At 38.1% G+C, this 22,769-nt stretch overlaps 1 protein-coding gene across 1 annotated transcript in view; it reads right to left on the reverse strand.

The window, feature by feature from the left end:
- Positions 1–239: 239 nt before the first annotated feature.
- Positions 240–22,769, reverse strand: part of LOC129224633 (clavesin-2-like) — a 28,264-nt gene continuing 5,734 nt past the window's right edge. Inside the window, exons 2-6 of the mRNA XM_054859117.1 lie at positions 22,042–22,262; positions 16,795–17,031; positions 15,549–15,745; positions 13,357–13,467; positions 240–550 (exon numbers count right to left, since the gene is read on the reverse strand). Coding sequence (XP_054715092.1) covers positions 404–550; positions 13,357–13,467; positions 15,549–15,745; positions 16,795–17,031; positions 22,042–22,201 — 852 coding nt within the window. The 5' untranslated portion in view covers positions 22,202–22,262 and the 3' untranslated portion in view covers positions 240–403. The remainder of the gene's footprint in view (positions 551–13,356; positions 13,468–15,548; positions 15,746–16,794; positions 17,032–22,041; positions 22,263–22,769) is intronic.

Below are 22,769 nucleotides of genomic sequence, written 5' to 3' on the forward strand. Positions count from 1 at the left end.
AATCTTAGTCTGTAAGGAAAACAGGCTGGTGAGAGGAAAAAACAACTTTTGACGAAAAGTACACGTATAAAAGACATTTTAGAATGTTTTCCTTAAAGATTCGATACAACAATGAATGTTATCCAATAAGAAATGTTTTTGATTATTGTAGATGTTTTAGTATCTCTTTCAGATATCTTTTGAAGGGGGTTGTGCTCCCCCCCCCCCCTTCTGTCTCTTGTATCGTTGAATGTGGCCTCCTTGTACTTTCGGAAAAATTCACCCCTTTCCTCAGAAGGCAAATTCAGATTGAGCAGAGCTAGTATCCAATAAATATTCTTTATTGCTCAAATTATTATGTGAGAAAATTTTTCTTTTGGTAATTTTCCATCTGGTTTTTTTTTTCAGTTTTTTTTTTTTTTTTCTATTGAATGCGGCGTTCTTTGTCTAGTAATTTGTCCACGAGGTCGTTGCAATCGAGGTTTGGTTGAACTCCTCCCCATTCAACTGGCAAAATGGCTGGATCGACGATTGCATGTAGCTCAGTTAGATCACTGCTTAGAAATTTGATCTAAAAATAAAACGAAGTGTTAGAGAAATATTAGTCACATCACAAGAAGCAAGGTGCAAGTTTTGAAATTGGCACCGCCACACTCACACTTGCCACAATCCACTTGAACAAATGAGGCATATTTACGCATATCGCTCACTCCTTTCAAAAACGTCATTTCTCAAAAATTGTCGATTTTGGGTTATGCCTTTTTTTTGAACTGCCATGAATGAGTAACATATACTCTGCTAAACCTGCATTTCTATAACTTAATATTTCGTTGTTAAAGAGTAAAAGCGCCGTATTTGCATTTTCAAGTATTTTTGGAATGCTGTTTTCAAGATTGTCACTTCTTGGGAATCATGAATCATCTGTGTCGTTTCGTGAAAGATGATATTATTTATTCCGAAAAATGTATTGCGCACAAAAAAAGAGCATTTTTCATTCTTATTTTTTAATTAAGAACGCACTATTTGCATTTGTGTCGGTATTGTCGGTTTCGTAACGAGAACAATGGGGTGGTTTCCTTCAGTCAAAAGTACTACTTTTAGACATTAAAATGGATAGAATGAGCAAAAACAAAAAAAAAAAAAAAAAAAACATGAATTGAAAAACCCAGAAAATACTTTCATTTTACCAAAAGTTTTTTTTAATTAATTTTTTAAAATGCCCGATTTTTCAAACAAGGTGTGATCTTTATGACGTCACAAATGATGCACTTTGCCGCATCTTCCTACCACGTTTCCACGTTATGATAATCAAGCAGCGAATTAAAATTGCGCTCTACGCTTGCTATCAACCATATCGTTGCCAATACACGTGAGTAAAGATGCGAATTAAATATTTTGCACTGTGAGTTGCAACACTGAATGACATTTCATCATTTGTGATGTCATCGGCAAGAAATGTAAACAATGAAATATCACCGATTTAAGTAATTTTTTTTAAATATTAAATTTAAACAAATGATTTTTAAAAAATGGACAGCTCCTATGTTTTTAAGTATGCTCTTTCAGAAAAAAAATGCTTTTAAAATTTTGGAAACGACCCCATTACTAACAATAATGACATATTTTGAGATGCTTTAAATAGTATCTTTGAAATTTAGTGCAAGAACGTCACAAATAAAATGCAACTTTTAAAACTTACACTCGTTTATACTTCTTCATGAAACAGAGAAGAAACACCAGATTTTGTTGAAAAAGACCTCATGCGTAAGAAAATGTTCCATCAGTGGCTTGAAATATAGTTTTACTACATGATATCTTACTTTTAATGTTTGAAATCGCTCTCTTGAAAAATCACGTCTTTTGAGATAAACGTTGTTGAAAAGACTTGACGTTGTTGAAAGGAGTGAGCAGTATAAGGTGGGTGCGCCAAATAAGATAATGTAGATTAATAAGAACAGTTTTCTATGTGGGATGGAAAAAAATTTGCTAAATCATGATTTTATCGTCATCACAAAGCTTAACTGGTGACAAAGTGTTATCAACAGGCAGGACTTGTCAAAATTGCCTGATCGTATTTTACAGTCAACTTTGCTTCTACATAATTCACTGTACTTTACTAGTATAGAAAAGTTGTTAGTTGTTCTGAAAGCCTTGTTTATGTAGTTGGCGAATTCAAAATGAAAAATGTCACTCTGTTCCATCATTTGTTCCTCTGATGTGATAATCCTCGAAAAACAGACTGTAGCCTAGTAAAACCATAATAGGCATGATTAGATCTCCGGTGTCCTTATTAAGACACTGAAGAATCGGGTGGAGGATATGATTCTGCGCTGCATATGCTACACATATTTACACGAACTGTGCGCAGAACGCGAGACCTAAAAACAGAAAATAACGACTTATAAGGGCCCCGAATGTGACGATTGATTTTTCTCCTTTCCATAGAAGTAAACATGGAATTTTCAAGAATTTTTTCAAGTTTATCAAAAACTTTTTTTATACTGACAAAGAAGAATTTTTCTTTTTTGCCTTATTTGATAGTATTTTTAGCGCTTTTTCAGAGTTGGCCTTTTTGGGGATTCGTGTTCTTAAAGAGGTCAATTCTCTAATATTTTGTTTCGCTGACAAACATACGTTAAACTTAAACTAGTGTTCGCCCAGTGGTCGAAATTCGACCATATTCATAAATGAATATTTGAGAAAACTTTTATGAATTTAACTATTTCCAACATTTTTATTTCGACTCTTACTCATGTGTTTCGTGCATTCTGGAAACATACAATTTTTATATGTACACACAATACCAAGCAGTAACAATTTATTCCAATTTTGCTTTTTGTTGATCTCAAAATAAATGTATGAAAGGGGATATTTCGGTGATGGGGTCGTTTTCGAAACTTTAAAAGTTTTTTTTCTGAAAGAGAATGCTTAAAAACATAGGTTTTTAACATTTTTTAAATAATTTTTAAAAAATAATATATTTTTTAATTCATATTTTAGTTGGTGCGCAGATTGAAACTCATTTTTTACGCTTCTGCACATGGCATCAAAAGTGGTGAAATGCCATTCACTGATGCCATTAACGCGGCCATTAGCTGATGCCGGAAATGCGGTTGACAGCAAAGTGTAAACATTTAGCACAGCAATGGAGCATCGCGCCAAAGTACATAACTTGTAACGTCATAAAGACCACGCCTTATTTCCAAATCGGAAGTTTAAAAAAAGTTAATAGGAAAAAAACTGTCGCGAAAATAAAAGTTTTTCTCGCTTCACGTTATTTCTTTGGCTTATTCGATCAATTTCAGTGGCTGAAAGTAGTACTTTTAACAGAAGAAACAACCCCATTGAGTTATTGGTGTGGTCGTCGAATTCTTGGCTTGAATAATTTTATTTTGGGTAGCATGTTGCTTTGTGCTAATTCTACGCAAATTGATATTTCCCTATTCTTTGTTTATGCAAAGGAAAAACATTTTTCGCGCTGGCATTGAAAAAAAAAATGTTACTCCTATGGATAAAAATCGCCAATAGTCAAATTTTCGAAATCTTCCCGTATGAAATGAAGCATCAAAACTTAGTTTATACGTAAAACTTCTGTGTGAACAATATTACTTATAAAACATTTACTATTATTGAATAAATTGCTTCTTCGTCATTAGAAATATGAATTTCCAAGTAACAAATGAACGAACTCTACTCGTGGCAACATATAACTGTCCATTCGAAAACACTGGACGTCGCAATAATAGTACAATTTTAAAAAAAAGGTCGTCTTTGAGATTTTTTTATGGTTAAGGATGGTGCATAACTCATGTCACACTTTTCAATATTTTCGACCCTGTCCCCCTTTGTCACAAAGTTTCACGCTTCACCATACCCCTTTTCCTTTTGTCACATGTAACGCTGTTTTTCATAAACGTTCCTATTAAAAAAAGGTTTGTTGTCACATTCTGCCCATTGTATGTCCCTCTTATCTTTTCTTTACTCTCCCTTGTCACAAACTGCTACTATTACGTGAACCCCTCCTTGAAGCGGGACTTCATTCGTGGACAGCCCTTGTTTTGAGGTAACCGTATGCAAATACATATTTCCCTACCCTTTGTTTACGTATGCAAAGAAAAGACATTTCTCGCCCTACAATTTGTGACAAAAATTTGACGCCAATAGATTAAGAGTCCTCTCCCTTGTCCCAAACTTACTATTACGTGAACCCCACCTTAAAGCGGGACTTCATTCGTGGACAGCCCCTGTTTTGTGGCAACCGTATGCAACTATATATTTCTCTACTATTTGTTTACGTATGCAAACAAAAAAAAAACTCCCTCTGCAATTGGTGCTGAAAATTTGACGCCAATAGATGAAGAGCGCCATTTCCAAATTATCGAAATCTTCCCGAATGAAATGATGCTGTAAAATTTAGATTATACGTAAAACTACTGCATGAACAATATTTCTTCTAAAAAGTTTAATATTATCGAATAAGATTGCCTTGACCTCTTCCATTAGAAATATAACATTTCAAACAGCGAGCCCTGCTTGCAACATTAAAAATTGTCCATTCAAAAACAGTGGGCATCGTAAAAAAGTGCTATTTTATTTTTTTAAAAAATCATCTTTGTGATTAGGGGTGGGTTTACGGTCTAGGGTATTACTGACTAATGCACTTTTCAAAATTTTTGATCCCTCTCCCCTTTGTCACAAAGTTTCACACTTCATCATACCCCCGTTCCCTTTGCCACATGTCATACTGTTTTTACTAAACGTTCTTATAAAAAAAAAGGGTTTGATGTCACATTTTCCCCATTGTATGTCTCTCTTGTCATTCATTTCCTCCCCTTGTCACGAACGGTTAATTCAATGAACCCAGCCTTAAAGAGTTACTTCATTCGTAGTTAGCTCCTTGCAAATAGACATTTCGGTACTCTTTTTTTTTTACGAATGAAAAAGAAAAATATTTCTTGCGCTGATTGGTGCCAAAAATTTGACACCAATGGATAAAGTTCGCCAATTTCACAATTATGGAAGTCTTCCTGTATGAAATGATACCGCAAAACTCGTTTAATACGTAAAACTTCTGCATAGACAGTATTCTTTGTAAAAGTAGGCCTGACTTTTGCCGTTAAATATAAAATTTCCAACAGTCAAATGAACGAACTCTACTCGCGGTAACATATAATTGTCCGTGCGAAAGCACTGGACGAGTGGACGTCGTAATAACGCGCCAATTTTATCAACGGTTTCACCTTGAGATCTGTTTATGGTGATAGCAAATGCAGGTATTATTGGGAGCTGTGTGTGTGTGTGTATTTTTTTTTTTTTTTTTTTTAAGAAAGTGATTTTACCGAAATTGAAAGTCCTCCCTCACTCTGTAAAATGATTTATTTAAATGTTGAAATCGAGAAAACATATTTAAAATAGAAATATTTTAAATGCCCGTAGTTACCCAAAAGGCCTCAACAATAAAATCAAATGCAAGAATTTCATTTCTTTACGCTCAAGCGAGAAATGGCAACACATAATATGTATTATCCAGAAATTACTTCACGCTAACTAGTATTCGCGTGAAAAAGTAAATAAAAATGAATTTTTGCTAACTTATAATTGCTTCGAGCGCTTTTTCTAGTCAGCTTAGTGGATTTGCGTTGTCGCACGGTAAAACCGAGTAAACCGTGTTTCAAAGTATTTTTTGCGAGCTTTCCAACCATACCAAGCTCGAAGCACTAAAATGCATTTTTCGTGTAGAAAGATGGGTGTTCAAAAATTGAAGCCAATTGAATCATAAGTGAACGAGATACAACTCCCTGAACCTTAATGTGGCCTCATTTGGCCCACCTACCTGATTTGAAGAAAATTGTTTTCTTAAAAACTGTCTTGAAAAATATTGTAACGGATTCGGTGCGGCTTCCAACTTTCTCGAAAGGATGACACAGTTCTTGATAAAAACACAGGAAATTTATTTACACTATGTACAGGAAAGATTGTCAACAACAGCTAAATTATTCATCAGCAATTAAGCAATTATCACACAACACCGTAAACTCAACGTTTACACGCGTATTTACTTCCAAATACGAAACCAACACAGCGAAATGCTTCGCTATAAACAGAGCAAATCCGCTCTCAGTTCGAAATCTGAATCGAAACTCCACTGTTTATCCATCGCTAACGGCTTATATAAACATCGAAGAATTTTCCACAACATTCTTTCTGCTTCGAGAAATGCGTAGACCGTTATCAAATTTTATCAATGAAAAGAAAAGGAAATAGGTGTCGTATAATTTAGCCATATGAAAAAAGGGTTGTATATTCATTACGGGAAACTATTTACAGGTTACGTTACTACAATAATTACTATTTACAGGATTTGTAACATTGCCCCCTTCCTAAGGACTGCACGTCCCGGGCAGTACAATCCCCAGAAAGGGTGCCAAACTTCTATCACAAGTTTACAAATATACACATTAATTAATAACTAACAGATACAGAAAACGCAATAATAACAAGAAATATTACTAAACATTAAAAGCAAAAATTATCTACAACTTTTATGTTATCAACCATGGTTGTTTACGTAATACTCATGAACTATGGCCATAGTATGGGGCTAACCGATCATAATGTACAACCCTAGGTTTTGCATTAGGTGATTTTTGGATCCTCACTACGACGTCATTTAGTCGGTTAAGGACTTTGTAGGGTCCATCCCAATGCGACTGCAATTTGGGTGACAGACCTTTCCGTCGGATGGGATTCCATAACCAAACCTTGTCGTCTTCGTTGAATTCATGTCCAGTAGACCTTGTGTCGTATCGGGTCTTCATCTTCTCCGACGCGATGTTGATTCGCTCTCGTGCGAAGTTATGATCGTCTTCCAACCGGGCCTGGAGATCCAGGATGTACTCCTCAGGCGATGAAGGCGCATCCGGAGGACGACCGAAGACGAGATCACAAGGTAGGCGAAGCTCTCGTCCGAAGAGCATCTGAGATGGGGCATATCCGGTAGTCTCGTGGACAGCACTGCGGTAGGCCAGCAGGAACAAAGGTAGCTTCTTGTCCCAATCCTGTTGATTTCTGGATACCATAAGCGAGAGATTATTCAGGATTGTACGGTTAAATCTCTCCACCATGCCGTCCGATTGTGGGTGTAGTGGTGTTGTCCTAGTTTACTCAATTCCGAAAATTTGACATAGGCCCTTAAACACAGCAGAGATGAAATTCCTCCCTTTATCGGAATGAATCTGCAAAGGTGCTCCGTATCTCGAGATCCAATGTTGGACTAGAGTCTCTGCTACGGTGGTAGCCTCTTGATCTGGAATGGGATATGCTTCCGGCCATTTGGTGAAGTAGTCGATGGAAACAAGAATGTATTTGTTCCCATCAGCAGTTCTTGGTAGAGGACCCAGGATGTCGATCCCAATTCGTTCGAAAGGAGCTCCAACGTTGTACAGATGTAGCTTCCCTCTGCTTCTTTTCTTCGGTTCTTTACGAGCAGAACAGGCGTCACAAGAATGGCACCACTTCTCCACGTCATCCTTCGCCTTGCTCCAGAAGAAGCGCTCCCGAACTTTATTGAGGGTTTTCATTACACCAAAATGTCCTCCAGTCGCACTACTATGTATTTCTTTCAGAACATCTGAAATCCTTGATCGGGGAAGTAGTAACTGCCACCTAGACGTTTTGCCGTCATCGGATTCCCATTTTCGGTGTAGCACGCCGTTCCGTAAATGGAGCGAGTTCCATAGAGCCCAGTATCTTTTCGTTGCAGGACTGAAGATGGAAACGTCCTGCCAGCTAGGTCGCCGACTGTCACTCTCCATGAACTCCAAAATTGGTTTTATGTCGGGGTCTTCAAGTTGATCTTTTCGAACTTGGTCGTCACTCCATGGATCAGATTCTGATGATATTGGAGTCACTGTCACCTGATAGGCGGTAGGGCAAGTCGTTCCATACTGTTTCTCGATTCGGGAACAATAGTGGCAGTTCTCAGGACAGGGTCTCCTTGATAAAGCGTCAGCATTCCCGTGAGATAACCCTTTTCGATGCTTGATCTCCATGTCATATTCCTGGAGCCGCTGTATCCATCTGGCTATCTGGCCTTCCGGATTTTTGAAGTTCAAAAGCCAAGTTAATGAGGCATGATCTGTCCGAAGCAGAAATTTTCGGCCGTAGAGGTAACGATGGAAGTGTTCTACAGCTTTCACTATGGCCAGTAACTCCTTTCTGGTGACGCAGTAATTTCGCTCCGACTTTGATAAGCATTTGCTCCAGTAAGCAATGACATGTTCATTGCCGTCAATTTCTTGGGATAAAATAGCTCCAATGCCCTCGTTGCTCGCATCAGTGTCCAGGATGAAGGGTTTTTCAGGCTGAGGATAGGCGGGGATAGGCGTTGATGTTAAAGCCTCCTTCAGTCGTAGAAATGCATCTTCGCATTCTTTGGACCATTCAAACTTTTGCTTGCTCTCCGTCAACTTATGCAAAGGTCGTGCAATGTTGGAAAAACCCTTCACAAACTTCCTATAGTACGTGCAGAGCCCCAGGAAACTTCGCAGCTGATGGATGTTTTCGGGACGACTCCAACTCTTGACCGCAGATACCTTCTCTGGATCGGTTTGCACACCCTCAGAAGAGATGATGTGACCAAGATAGTTCACTTCCCGGCAGAACAAATTACATTTGGACGGACTTAACTTCAGATTGGCTTCCTTAAGCTTTTGCAGCACCTTCCTAAGATTTGCCAGTTGTTCTTCGAAGCTGCGTCCCACGATGATGATATCGTCTAAGTAGACCAGACAGGATTCGTAAGAGAGTCCTCTTAACACTGTCTCCATAAGACGCTCGAACGTAGCTGGTGCATTGCAGAGGCCGAAGGGCATCACTTTAAACTGCCATAAGCCTTGTCCAGTTGTAAACGTTGTTTTTTCTCGGTCATCAGGGTGTATCTCAACCTGCCAGTAGCCGCTCTTCAAGTCCAGGGTCGAAAACCACTTGTGTCCGGAAAGAGTGTCCAAGGTGTCGTCTATCCGTGGAAGAGGGTAACTGTCTTTCTTGGTGATTTCATTCAGCCGTCGGTAATCGACACAAAATCTGGTGGAGCCATCTTTCTTTCGGACCAAGACGATGGGAGAGGCCCAAGGACTGGATAAAGGTTCGATTACATCATTCTCCTTCATCTCTTTCAGGAGGGTTTCAACCTCTTCCTTCTTAGCGAACGGCAGTCGTCTTGGATGCTGTTTAATAGGGGGGTGTTCTCCAGTGTAAATCCTATGCTCGGTAAATTCGTACGGCCAACATCCTCCGATGTAGATGAAAACAGATGCTTGAAGTCGTCCACCAATTGTTCCGCAGCAGTTCTTTGATCTTTCGATAATGGCGCACTCCCAATTAACTTCGACGTCAAGGACTCAGAAGACACAGTCTCAGGGGAATTGATTCTTCTAATGATGCAGTTTACTGGAGTACAAGTTGCCAACACTTCACCTTTTCGGATATTCCTTGGCCTTTCACTCACGTTGGCGACTCTCACAGGAATTACATCATTAGAAAGGTCCACAAGCGTAGATGCTACCAGTACTCCTTTTAGGCTATTGCTTAGGTTAGGGTATTCAATGAGTCCAAATCGAAAATTATTGCTTTCTTCAAGGGAGCCAGGTATTAATGATTCTGACCTTGAGGGAATCGATAAATCTGTTTGAGCTATTATTTGATGAGCGGATTTTACAGCACTTTCTGCAGGGAAAACAGCTATGTCTTCTCTCGTCGAGTGCAGCTCATTAGTCTTGAAGTCGAGAGTGAAGTCATATTTCTTCAAAAAGTCCAATCCGAGAATGAAGGGGTGCGTGATATTAGCGACGAATGCCTTATGATGGTAGGTGGCATTCCCAAACACTGTTTCCAAGTCCACTTTACCGTCAATCTCAATTTTGTCACCTGTCACAGTCTGGAGACTTACGTGTGGCGATGTCCACAGCAGTTTCAATCCAAATTCACGAGCCACATCTGTCCTAATGATTGTCACATTGGCTCCAGTGTCAACAATCAGTCTGCAGGGGTTCCCATTTACATGTGCGTAAATGAAAAGTCCATCACTGCCACTACTAGAAGAGGAAATCTGCAGAGCTTTAGTGGTGGTGATTTCCTTCCCTCGCGTAGCTTGGCGAGCCGGACAACTCCTTCGCAGGTGTCCTTCACTACCGCATTTCCAGCACTTCTGCTCTTGTTTCTTTTGGGCTGTTATGCTGCTCAAATGTCTTGTCAAGTCACCGAGTTGTCTCTCAAGTTCAGCGAGGTGGGACGACCTGGAATCAGACTCATCAGCTTCCTGAGTCCGGATTAGATGGCGATCCACACGGGTTGCTTCTTGGGCGGCCTCGTATCTCATCGCATACACAACGGCAGAATTCAGGTCTTTGACATCCGCCATCCGTAGAGCTTTCTGGATTTCCGGATCTCGAACCCCGTCGATGTAGTAGTTGAGTGCCAGGTTGTCTCGAACATCCGCAGGGCAGTCGTAAAAAGCAAGATGAGACAGTCTCTCGATGTCCGCCGCAAGCTCTTGCAGGGTTTCCCCAGTTTTCTGGAAACGGGACTTCAACTGGAGTCGGCTGAAATCTTTCTGGCACTTCTCACCGAAGCGAAGCTCCAACGCAGCTGTGAGGGCGGCGAAATCCAGGCGCTGGCTGTCCGGAAGGGTCTGGAGAATGTCCGCTGCGTCACCTCTCAGGGATGCTGCAAGATGACAGGCCTTGGTAGCAGAGTCCCATCCGTTCGCTTCCGCCACTTTCATGAATTGAGTTTTGTAAACCTGCCACGAAGTTTTCCCATCAAATGTGGCAAGTTTAATGGACGGTCGAGCAACCGATGTGGGAGCGCCAAACTGTACAGAGCTGCTTTCCGCGGTCGCCAATCTCCTTTCCACGTCCTTAAAGATCTCCTCTTTAAGTAGATGAAATCTTCTATCTTCTTCTTCAAATTTATTTTCTACAGCATTGAATCGGCTTTCAACGGTATCAAATTTTTCTTCAATAGCATCAACTCGATGCTCTATGTCATTAAATTTATTTTCCATCACAGTCTTTACCGAAATAAGGTCGTTTTTAATTTCTTCTTGGTTAGACGTTAAGTCCTTTTTCAGCACCGTTAAATCGCTTTTTAACTGGTCTTGATTTGCCAACATACTTGCAGTCAGATCACTTTTTAATTGTTCTTGATTAGCCGCCATATCATTTTTTATTTGTTCTTGATTAGCCGCCATATCATTTTTTAATTGTTCTTGATTTGCAGTAAAACTTGCAGTCAAATCACTTTTTAATTGGTCTTGATTAGCCGCCAATTCATTTTTAACAGAGTTGATTGCATCAAGAAGTTGTTTTAATTGTTCATCCATTGCGCGAGTAATCACCATAAAATTAAAGTCCAAATTCAAAAAAAGTCTTTATGAAAAAAATGTCCAAAGTCACACTTACTCCAAGAAAGTCCAGAAGAAGCCCCACGTTGGGCGCCAAATTGTAACGGATTCGGTGCGGCTTCCAACTTTCTCGAAAGGATGACACAGTTCTTGATAAAAACACAGGAAATTTATTTACACTATGTACAGGAAAGATTGTCAACAACTGCTAAATTATTCATCAGCAATTAAGCAATTATCACACAACACCGTAAACTCAACGTTTACACGCGTATTTACTTCCAAATACGAAACGAACACAGCGAAATGCTTCGCTATAAACAGAGCAAATCCGCTCTCAGTTCGAAATCTGAATCGAAACTCCACTGTTTATCCATCGCTAACGGCTTATATAAACATCGAAGAATTTTCCACAACATTCTTTCTGCTTCGAGAAATGCGTAGACCGTTATCAAATTTTATCAATGAAAAGAAAAGGAAATAGGGGTCGTATACTTTAGCTATATGAAAAAGGGGTTGTATATTCATTACGGGAAACTATTTACAGGTTACGTTACTACAATAATTACTATTTACAGGATTTGTAACATTATATTGCTGATGTGCAAATGATGAAATCAAACGGGGGTACAGTAAAATACGTTGGTGACATACATTATATGACCAAAAGTATTAGGACATTTTCAAAAACTCACATTTTTACGGATTTCTCGAGAAATAAGAGGCCAATTGCTCTGTAAGTTTTTTTCACATAAAAGGCATACTCCAGCTGTCATTTTCCAATAAAATTAAATCTACTATTCATTTAAAGAAACAGCAACAGATTGAGAACACAAAAATAGGCTTCTAATCATCCTACATTATAAATTGCTGGGAATCTTTATTAATAATAAAGCTGAAAGTCTCTCTGTCTGGATCTCTCTCTGCCTGGATCTCTCTCTGTCTGAATCTCTCTCTGTCTGGATCTCTCTCTGTCTGGATCTCTCTCCGTCAGGATCTCTCTCTGTCAGGTTCTCTGTCTGTCTGTCAGGATCTCTATGACGAGCATAGCTCCTAGACCGTTCAGCCGATTTTCATGAAATTTGGCACAGAATTAGTTTATAGCATATGGGTGTGCATCTCGAAGCGATTTTTTAAAAATTCGATTTTGTTCTTTTTCTATTCCAATTTTAAGGAAATTTTACCGAGCAAATTATCACAACGTGATCGAGTAAATTACCAAATTATCATAACGTGAAACCGTAACATGAGTAAATTACACAAGTAAATGAACATAGCAAATTGGCGAGAAATTCTTCATCCATTATTTGTAAATATGCAGGCGAACCAAATGACCTTTTAATTTTCAACTACGGGCAAAGCCGTGCAAGTAACATTAGTAAGCTATAAATTTCAGAAATATGTTAACAAACTATGTAGAATTTATTTATATATTTTCGCGATAGTATCTCTTATACCCACGGAGATATAAGCTTTTTTTTTTTCAAAAATACAAATTTTATATGAAGGTTTTTGGATCATAATTTGCAGAGTTTTCCGTCAAACATTACTAAACTTTCAGAATATTTGACACCATACAAGAGAAACATGATAGTAAAATTTGAAATTTAAAGTATGAAAATTTAATGAAATATAAACGTTCAAAGCAATTCATTTTTCACTGCGCATGCGCGAAAAATAAAAATTTATAACCTTCGTAATCCAAAGCGCAAGTAGATCCTGCAACTCATAATAAAATTCCAGATCAACATCTTTAAAATTTAAAAAAGTTATCAGCGATCTAATGAGCCGAATTTCAATAGATCTTGGATATGCGACGAATCGTTAGGGATCGTTCGCAACTAATCCGTTTTTATCTTGAGTCCCTCTGCCCGATAACAGGAAAATGTTGACGGTTTGCGAACGACCCCTTACGATTCATTGCTAAGAAAATACAAGTATAATGTTAAAAAATCACACAATGAAGCACGTACCCTATGGCGAAATTTCTCCTTCAGAAAATAGGAAAATATGTTGTATAAGGCGATACATGACTTATGGCAGTTGATGATGTAGACACCTTTGAAGCGTCCAGGTAGACGATCCTGTCAACAAACAAGCTAAAGAAATACATACTTGCATATTATGCAACTATTTTAATAAATTCAATGGTCTGAGTGTAAATAACGACTAACAAATTACAGTAAACGACCAACTACGCGATAGTTCGAGAATTGCCGTATTTGCGAATTTTCCCGATTTTTGCGAATTAATGTTCATTTTTTTAATAGTGAAATATGGCAACAGTGTCAAATTTTATTTATATTAATTCGAAACAAAAGCAACAAGTAACAAAAATCGTAACTGCGAAATTGAACCCTTTACAAAAACCGCGATTGTGGACCCTTTATGCGCTAAAGAGTAAAAATCGGAAGTTTTTTAATATAAAAAGTTTTATTACATTTCATTTGCCTCCTTTTTATTACGTTTATATTCAAAAATTGTGGCAAAGTGTTCCCAAAAGTAAAGATTTGACTTATACGCGGGTTTTCGATTTTCTCCCGATTTTCGTCCTAAAAGTAGAGGGGTCGACTTACACTCTAGTATGTACAGTATTTACTTTAAGAAATAAGCAATGAACTGAAAATATTTCTGAAATTGTTTACATTTTACTGGCGGGCGACAATCGCGTCACATGTCGTAGTATTCCGGTTTGCCCTCTTCCTCCGAGCTGTCGTTTTCCTCGATGAGTGGAGAGTCCCGCGAGTAGTTGAGGTGAAGATGTTGCACATGAACAATATTTTGCAGATTGATGTTTTTGATCTCGTAGCATACGGCCCCGACTGGACGAACAATTTGAAACGGTCCCTTAAAAATTGGAGAGAGTTTATGATCTCCTTGTTTCGGTCAGTCGTGTAAAACCAGATCTCCCGGCTTAAAGGAATCCGGACGACGACGGAGATCAAATTTGTGTGTATTTGCCAAATGCGTTTCGTACACATTACTTGTAGATTCGGCCCCGGCTAGGGTCAGAAGATCAAATTTATCTTCGCGTGTTGTGTCGTCAAAAAAGTTTGTGATGTGAAGTTCGCGTGGAAGACGAAGTTCATATCCACGAAGAGAGTGAAACACAGACATTTTCGTAAAACTTTGCTTTGTGGTGTTAACAGCTAGTAATGCGTTGGACAGAAATTCTTTCCATTTTTCTGGATGTTTGTCAGTCATTTTTTTCAAGATTGATAAAAGTAAAGCTCGTTCAACAATGCAATTTGCTTAAGAAGAATATGGCGGTGTCAAAGATTTTGTGGTTCCATATTTTTGCAAAATCCGTTCAGTGTGACGAACGGTCAAAAGCAGCTCTTCTGCAAAAAGTATGAACATCCATTCTGGAGTTGTAGCGCTTGACTGTGGTGCGTTTACTCACATCTGCCGTCTCTTCTTCTTCCTCCTCCTCTTCTTCTGGTACAGCCTCCTATTGTTCTTCCTCTTCCTCTCCTTCACTAGATTCTTCATCAAGATAAAAAAATGTTTGAAAATTGTCCATTTACAGCGTCAAGTAGAGATTGTTGTGTTATAGACAGTCCTGCAGATTCAGGAATAAATTTAATTTGAGGAGGAAGGATATTTGGTTTTGTAATGGGAAAAACATCTTCTGATGGCGGTTGTAATAGTTCACTGGAATTGATGAAATTAATGCTAGGTTTACATTTGTGGAAACACTCGTATACATGAAGTGCAGTTGGCGTAGAGATGCATAATTGATTCAAAATTTTTATAATGATTACTATTAACATTGATGTTGCAAGGCAACAAAACTTGTAACAATGGGTTTTATTCACATTCAATGGAGAAATTACATGAAACTTGCTGTTTTCTATCTTAACCGAAATAATTATTTTATTTTAGAATTTCAATTTTTCAGCGTTAAGTTGTACCTTAAGATTAAGCAAATCATTTAGTAAAATCCCGAAGTCTCTAAGTCATGTTGAGATATAAGCAAAAGCAGGCCTCAGATTTTTCCGTGACAATCAGACCAACTATAATAAAAGTGCTTAAAAAGAAACTGCCTTCCTTTTCGTGGGCTTATGGGCAATAGGAAATGGTAGTATCCTCGCAAAAATATATTTGCTTTACGTGATTACACCCCAGTTACGCAGTTATAGCTAAAAAAAAACAGAATACTAACTTGGACCATCTTAGTAAATGCCCGTGCGAGTTTCGGTGAACTTAGTTGTAAGAATTGTTTAAAAGATAATCCGCTTGCGTCCCAAATGCCAATCACACCATTGATCTGCGTCACAGAATTGCGAAGAACATATTCAGTCAAAGTATCTGAAACGCCTACCAGGTCGTAAACAGACAGCTCGTCGGGATTCCACAAACCTGTAAAAAAATAAAAATATCTTAACTACTCAGTCTAGGCAATACCACCGATAATACTAGCTCAAACGGAGCTGAGTCCTGAGCTGCACATAGCCGGTGCTAGCGTTATCACGGGAACTGTTTATTTACGTAACCATAATTTATATTAAGTAGACCCTCAGCTACGAAGCCTGTGATTCTCAATTTAAAAAAAGATGAGAGAAAAGTTTTTTTTTTTTTCCCCAGTAATATCAGCATTTTAATACAAAGTTCATCTGGATGAATTTTTAACCCCCCGATGTTATTAGCAGAACTTCAAACCGAAACTGAACCGACAACCGGATAAAACAGTTATTTTAGTTGGAACGAAAACCAGAACTGAACCGAAAAAAAAAAACCTTTTTTTTTCGGTTTGATATGTATTCAGTCATTTTGTTACTGCAACCACCTTTTTATGATTTTCTAATTTAACCACAACTACATAATTATCATTATTACATGTACATTGCTCCGTTTATGATGAAATTATATATTTAGTACAAAGAAGAATGTACAAAATAAAGTTATTCATTCGAAACTCAACCAAAAACCGTTATTTTTGGCGGAACGAAAACCGGAACTGAGTCGATATATCTTTAGCTGAACTGGAACCAAAAAAAAATACGGTTCGAAGCCCTGAATAATTGGTTCTTCTGTTCCATGCTGAGTAAAGATTTTTTTAAATTGTCATCGTAACTGCAGCTACATTTTGCAATACAGCAAAATCTTGGGAAAACTTTAGTTGACAGTAAACAAGTAGTTGGTGTGCTTTGAAGCACTGGAGCCAAGTCAGAACCTGCGACTTTGGGCGTAAGAGACCAGTGTCTAATCACTACACTACTCTGTCGGCTAAAAACATTATCATTGACTAATCTCTAAGGATAAATAATAAGGATTAAATCGCTCTCGTTTTCAATGATGAGTTTAAGTTTATGTAAATAATAAATATTAATCATGTATTGGAAGATTAAGTTTAATACAATATTGCATCAAAATTTGGACACTATACATAAAACAGAATCAATATATACCTATTTTGGCAGCATGGATAGCTCTCCCTTGATGATCACGGTGTGGGAGAAAGCTTATTATGTTGGTTCGCAATTCCTCCTCAAACATACTTGGTTTTGGAAAGAAACTTGGTATTTCTTCTCTGAATTTCGCATAGTTCTTAATCATCTTAACAGTTTTCTCACAATTGAATTTTCTTGTGCGAAGGAAAGCGATAATGAAATCATCATCAGTTCTATACTCATAACTGACATCACCTGTGAAAAAAAAAAGCGAATTTTTAAATTTCTCAAATGTTTTTTTAGCTTTTGAAGTTTAAATATAATATAAATTATTCCGGTTTTATAAGTTACACATTATGTTCAAATTCTAGGTTGCACATAAAAAAAAAGTTCGAGATATGGGAAATTCCCACAGCCACCTCAAGAGTTTGGGGCCCAAATAAAACTTGGTGATAAAAGAATATTTCAGTTATAGTTCCTTTTGGTGGAACGGGACATTTTTCAGTATATTTTGTTTTATAAATGCAAATAAAACAAGGTAGAATTTATTTTTGAAAGCAACAGTAAGGATTTGTCATAAGAATTCCGTAGAACATTCCGTAGAACTTACCATTTTTAAATAAAATAATTGATGAATACGCAATAAAATGCCCGTGATGGAATGGGACTTGTATGAGTCCCGTTCCATCTCGAGCATTTTATTGCATGTCGTTCAGTTCTTTTTTTCAAACTGACTAACTTTTGATGTACATAGTTCTTGTGAGAAATCCTTACTGTTGCTATCACAAATAAAATTTATAACTTGCGTTATTTGTATTTATGAAACAAAATTTTCTGACAAAACAACTCAAAATGTCCCGTTTCTTCACATAAAATGGTCCTTATAAGACTTCGAGTTATGGAGAGATGACTGCAATTTAACGGGAGCAAAATATTTTACAACTGTATTTAACTTCATTATCTTTATTTCAGTTGAAATGGGATCAACGCCCAGACATGCGAATTATCGTGCGTGCAAGTTGTTTCTACTTTACTTATTCATTGAATGAATACAAAAAATATATATATATATATATATATATATATATATATATATATATATAAACTAGTGGTTTGCGCCCCCTGTTCGCTGCCGCTCACCGACCTACGAAGATTCGCAATTTTACGTGATTCGCAAAGATTTAAATCGTCTATTAGAAAGAACCAAATTTAAAAAACGCGTTACGAGTACCGTTTTGAACATAATAAAAATCTCCCTCTCCCTCCAGTAGAAAATAGAATTCTAATAAAGAGAATTCTAGTAATTAGAACACAATTCCGCCCCCCCCCCAAAAAAAAAGAAAAAAGAACTAGATAGAAAAATGCATAACCGTGATATGTATTAACAAATAAAAAGCGCTTTGAAGAGCACCTCTTTCCCGGGCTCCAAACCAACGTGTACCAACTTGTACAACTAATAGGAATAAAATAGTTAGAAATAATATAAATTAAATAATTAGAAATAATAGAAATGCTGAAACAACTAACTTCAATATAAAAAAAAGTGGAGTGTGTCTCCATTTAGATTTTTGCGAAACTTTTCTGCATCATTGAAAAACGATAATGTCTTTTTACATAACAACTTGCCCTGTGCAGTACACACTCTTCTGTATATTAATATTATTTTTATTTGTCTTTATTTCAGATGCCCTCTATCAAGCAGTTGTCTCAGTAGGCGCAGGTACCTCAGCACGCGATGGTAGGTGGTTTCCCCTTTTCCATTTCCCGTTTCGACTTCTAAAAGAACCGAAGGAGCCTTCCAACATGTTTACAATGTGGCTGTAGGTGTCAGGTATAATTCCCGCATGGCTTTCGAGGGGCCAGAAACAGCAGGAAAACTCAGAATGGAATGCCAATCTAGTTTCACAAACTTTTACTATTTCAATAGCGCACCACCATTTTATTTTCCGCATTGCATCAATCTTCAAAAAAAAAAAAAAAAGCATAGGATTTCTTCGCCTTTTCAATTTCGCTTAAAAACTTGCACGAAGTTTCTTTTTTGGTTGACCAAAAAGTCAAAGGCTTCTTCAACTTCAAATTATTTTTATTGTCACAGTTGCAGAAAAAGAATAAAACTTATGGGACGCGAAACAACTACATTGCAAACCAAGATCATGCTTACAAGAAACGAAATTCTTCAGCCATAAACGTTTTTCATAATCATGAGTCTGACGTGAAGAAAGCAGAAAAAGAAGGCTTTTTGTAAAAGCTAAAAGAGGAATTAAGAACAAATGCAACTGTACCAATAACAAAGCTATTCAAACAGGTCAGGTTTCAAAAAATAAAATCTTTTTTTAACCTGTGTAAACCAGGTTTCTTCCGTTTAAACCGGGATTATTTGGTTTAAAATATTGCTTCTCATAATTATTAAAGACCCAGGCAACGCCGGGTATTTTTGCTAATAAGGTATAAAACTGTTTAGAATTAAATCACGCATAACATGTATTTTTTCCAGAAATTTTGAAAAAAAACGAAAATTTCGAAGGTGAAAGGTCTTTCGGCCCCTAAAAAATTATTCGAAAATTAAAACTCGTTATTTCTTTCTCTCCTATTTTTTGTTTTTCTTTTGACCTTTCTTGTGTTTTCTCTGATCCAGTGATCGACTTCACTTCCATAACAAATGTTTTCAAGTGCTTTTATTTTTGACAAAGCATCTTATTTACAAAATAACATAATTAAGTTCAGGAAATTTCAATAAGATTCTATGAATCACATATATTAGAAACTTGAAAACCATTTAATGGAAAAACATTTGGAGATTATTTCGTAATTGCTCCTCGTTTCCTAGTATGTTTGCATCACTGTACAACTGCATTGAAAAACAAAATACACTGGTGTGCAAAAATTAAGGAAGAGACGGTTTTTTCAATATAACTTTGTACAAAAGCTTTCCAAATCAACACATTTAATACCGCAAGATCCCCAATATGTAAGGACATGTGTAATGTAAGCAACACTTACTGAAAGTGAAATCAGAGGGATAAAAAGAAGCTTTATTGAAAAAGTAGCATGGAGCGCAATGCGACTGAAGGCCGAAACATCTCTGTGATGGATGTCCAGCAAGAAACATCCGGTCTTTAGTAGGGGATATGATCTCCCCCGACTGCTAGGCAGGTTTCACAGCGTCTGCCCATGCTGAGAATGAGGGTGTCCATGAATTGTTGAGGCATTGCTGCCCATTCGTCTTGCTGCGCCAATCGAAGATCCCGAATCGTTACTGGTGTTAAGGTACGAGCTGCCAAGCGTCTGCCTAGAAAATTCCATACATGCTCGATGGGATTGAGATCCGGAGATCGTTCCGGCCAATCCATAGGTTCAATATCCTCACTCTCTAAGAGCTGTTCGGCAGCTACTGTGCGATGACATGGTGCATTGTCGTCCATGAAAAGGAACTGCGTACCCATAGCGCCTCTAAAAAACGCACATATGGAAGAATCTCGTTACAATAACGGGTCCCGTTGACTGAACCTGCGTCGAAGATGTGAAGGTCTGTACGACTACCAAGCATGATGCCTCCCCAAACGAGAACATCGCGACCTCCATACCTGTCCCTTTCAATGATGTTCTAGGGATGATTGCGGCTTCCCCGCTCTCTCCAGAGGAGTATGCGATGAGAATCGCTACTCAGACTGAATCTGCTCTCATCTGTAAAGAGTACTCGTCCCCATTCATTGTCTCCCCGATTCCGGTGTTCCCGGCACCACAGAGAACGCCTTCTCCGATGAGCAGGCGTTAGAGGTACACACCGTATAGGGCGTCATGCAAACAGACCACCACCGTGCAGTCTTCTAGCCACGGTAAAACGCGATATCGGTCGTCCAATCGCCTGTGTCGTGTGTCTAGCGATTTCTCCCGCTGTCTGCCGCCTGTTTCTTCTGTCCTGTAAGACAATATACCGGTCATCTGCGGGTGTGGTTCCTCGTGGACGACCACTACTGAACCCCCGGATAGCTGTTCCTGTAGTTTGAAATTGCCTCCAAAGTCGTGAAACGATGCTGTGAGCAATTCCGAACTCTGCAGCCACACTTGTCACACTGCGGCCTTCCTCTAACTTCCCAATGATTCGACCTCGGGTAAAAGCATCTTGATGTCGTCTAACAGATTGATTATTTGCCATTTCTCGCTGAGGCAGCAACTCGGTGTGATTTTAACTGCTACACGGCGTGCAATCTCTTTGTCAGAAATACTGATCTTACACCGACAATATGCATTATACTACTCAGACACTCCCCCATTAAGTCTGTCAGCATATCTGCGCATGTGCTACCGTACATCACCTTACTTAATCTCCTGATTGGTCTTTCTGTCCGCTCTGCCTCTTCGTTCACCTGATATGCTAATTTTTCGACTTCGTCCTTAATTTTTGCACACCAGTGTATAACTGCAGTAATACAAGAAAATCTCTAGGAGACTGGGATACCATGAAATTTTTTAGTAACCGATACAGCTTCTGCTCAACTAACGTTGAAATATTACTTCGATTCGATTCGATTCGATTCAGAGTCACAACTGACTTCAACTGTATTTATGTCGAGGACTGCATACTAAGTGCCTTGCCTCCATTATTTTATATACCGATAGATGGCAGCACCATCACCGGATCGAACAGTTAGTGAGAATTTTGAACTAGTCCAGGAGCTAATAGCTACCTAGTACTAGCACCCCCAGAGGTATCGTTTCACTTGGAGGACATTGAGACCACGAGCATATTTAACGTCGCCCAGTCCCCATTAATGACGACGGTGGGTCTTCGACCAGCGCGGATCGAACCCGAGGCCCTCCGGTCCCGAGTCCAATGCCTTACCGATCAGGCTACCACGGCCCCAAAATATTACTTGAGAACTTAGAGCAGGAATTATTAAATGGAGGGAGCAAGTTCAGTCATTGACTGAGCAAGATCTTGGGCAATGTCCCCAAATCACGTGACGCATCAACGACGAATGGTCGAGACATTTTGCGTGAAATAGCGAAAGAAATCTGATTTCTTCCAATGCTTTGCTTTAATATCTATAGCGTGACTTGGTATTTTTGCTTCGTGCGAATTAAAATCTTTACTCCCTCCATTTTATCTCTTCTCAATGCTCGAGTAGCTGTATCAATAACTATAAAATTCTACAAAACACCAGTTTCCTAAAGATTTTTTTTTTTTTTTTACAGTGCGACAGAGATATTACGCGAATCAGAACATGTATTAGAATTAGAAATATTTACATTAGAAATATTTACCCTTAAGTTTTTCTTTCACTTCTTTCAGTGCTTTTTCTCTTCTAGAATCCGTTTCATTTAATTCTACTTGAGCTTTCTTGATATCTTCCGGTGTCAAGTTCTCATCGTGCAGAGGGCGATAAGATTTGCTGCCTACAGTGATAATTTTCGATGTATTCATGGTTTGTTTCAAGATCTGTTACTTATATTTTTCATGAATAGATGCAATAAATATCAATCATCTAAAAGAGAAAAAAAACATGTAAGGAAAAATCGTGCATCGGTGCAAATTTTTAATGTTGTGTACTCCTCCTTATCCCTACAGAAGCGACATAACTAAAAAAATACAATAAAATAAAAAACAGCATTGGATAAAATCAAAGTTTTACATAATATACTACTTTTACACATTTATAATGTTGTGTTTAATGGTTGGTTTTTGCAGTCTACATTAACAGTCTATATGCAGTCTACATTATGTAAACTTAAAATGCGAAACATTTTCTTTTTAATTATGAAACTTTACCGTTGCGTCACTATTAATTATTCTATTGTTTATTGGGGGAGGGGGGAGAGGAGACACCTGTTGGCTCGGGCCCAAGCCTGAAGGAGGCCCGAAATTTTTGAAATGAGGGGTGTATATGTAATGGCGTTGGGGTAAAAAATATGGAGGGAACCCGTAGAAGTTAATTGTAACGGGCTCCAAAATTTCTGAGCACGCCCCTGTTGTTTATACGGTACTATGCACC

The sequence above is a fragment of the Uloborus diversus genome, chromosome 6 (assembly GCF_026930045.1).
Source record: "Uloborus diversus isolate 005 chromosome 6, Udiv.v.3.1, whole genome shotgun sequence".
Classification (NCBI taxonomy): Eukaryota; Metazoa; Arthropoda; class Arachnida; order Araneae; family Uloboridae; genus Uloborus; species Uloborus diversus.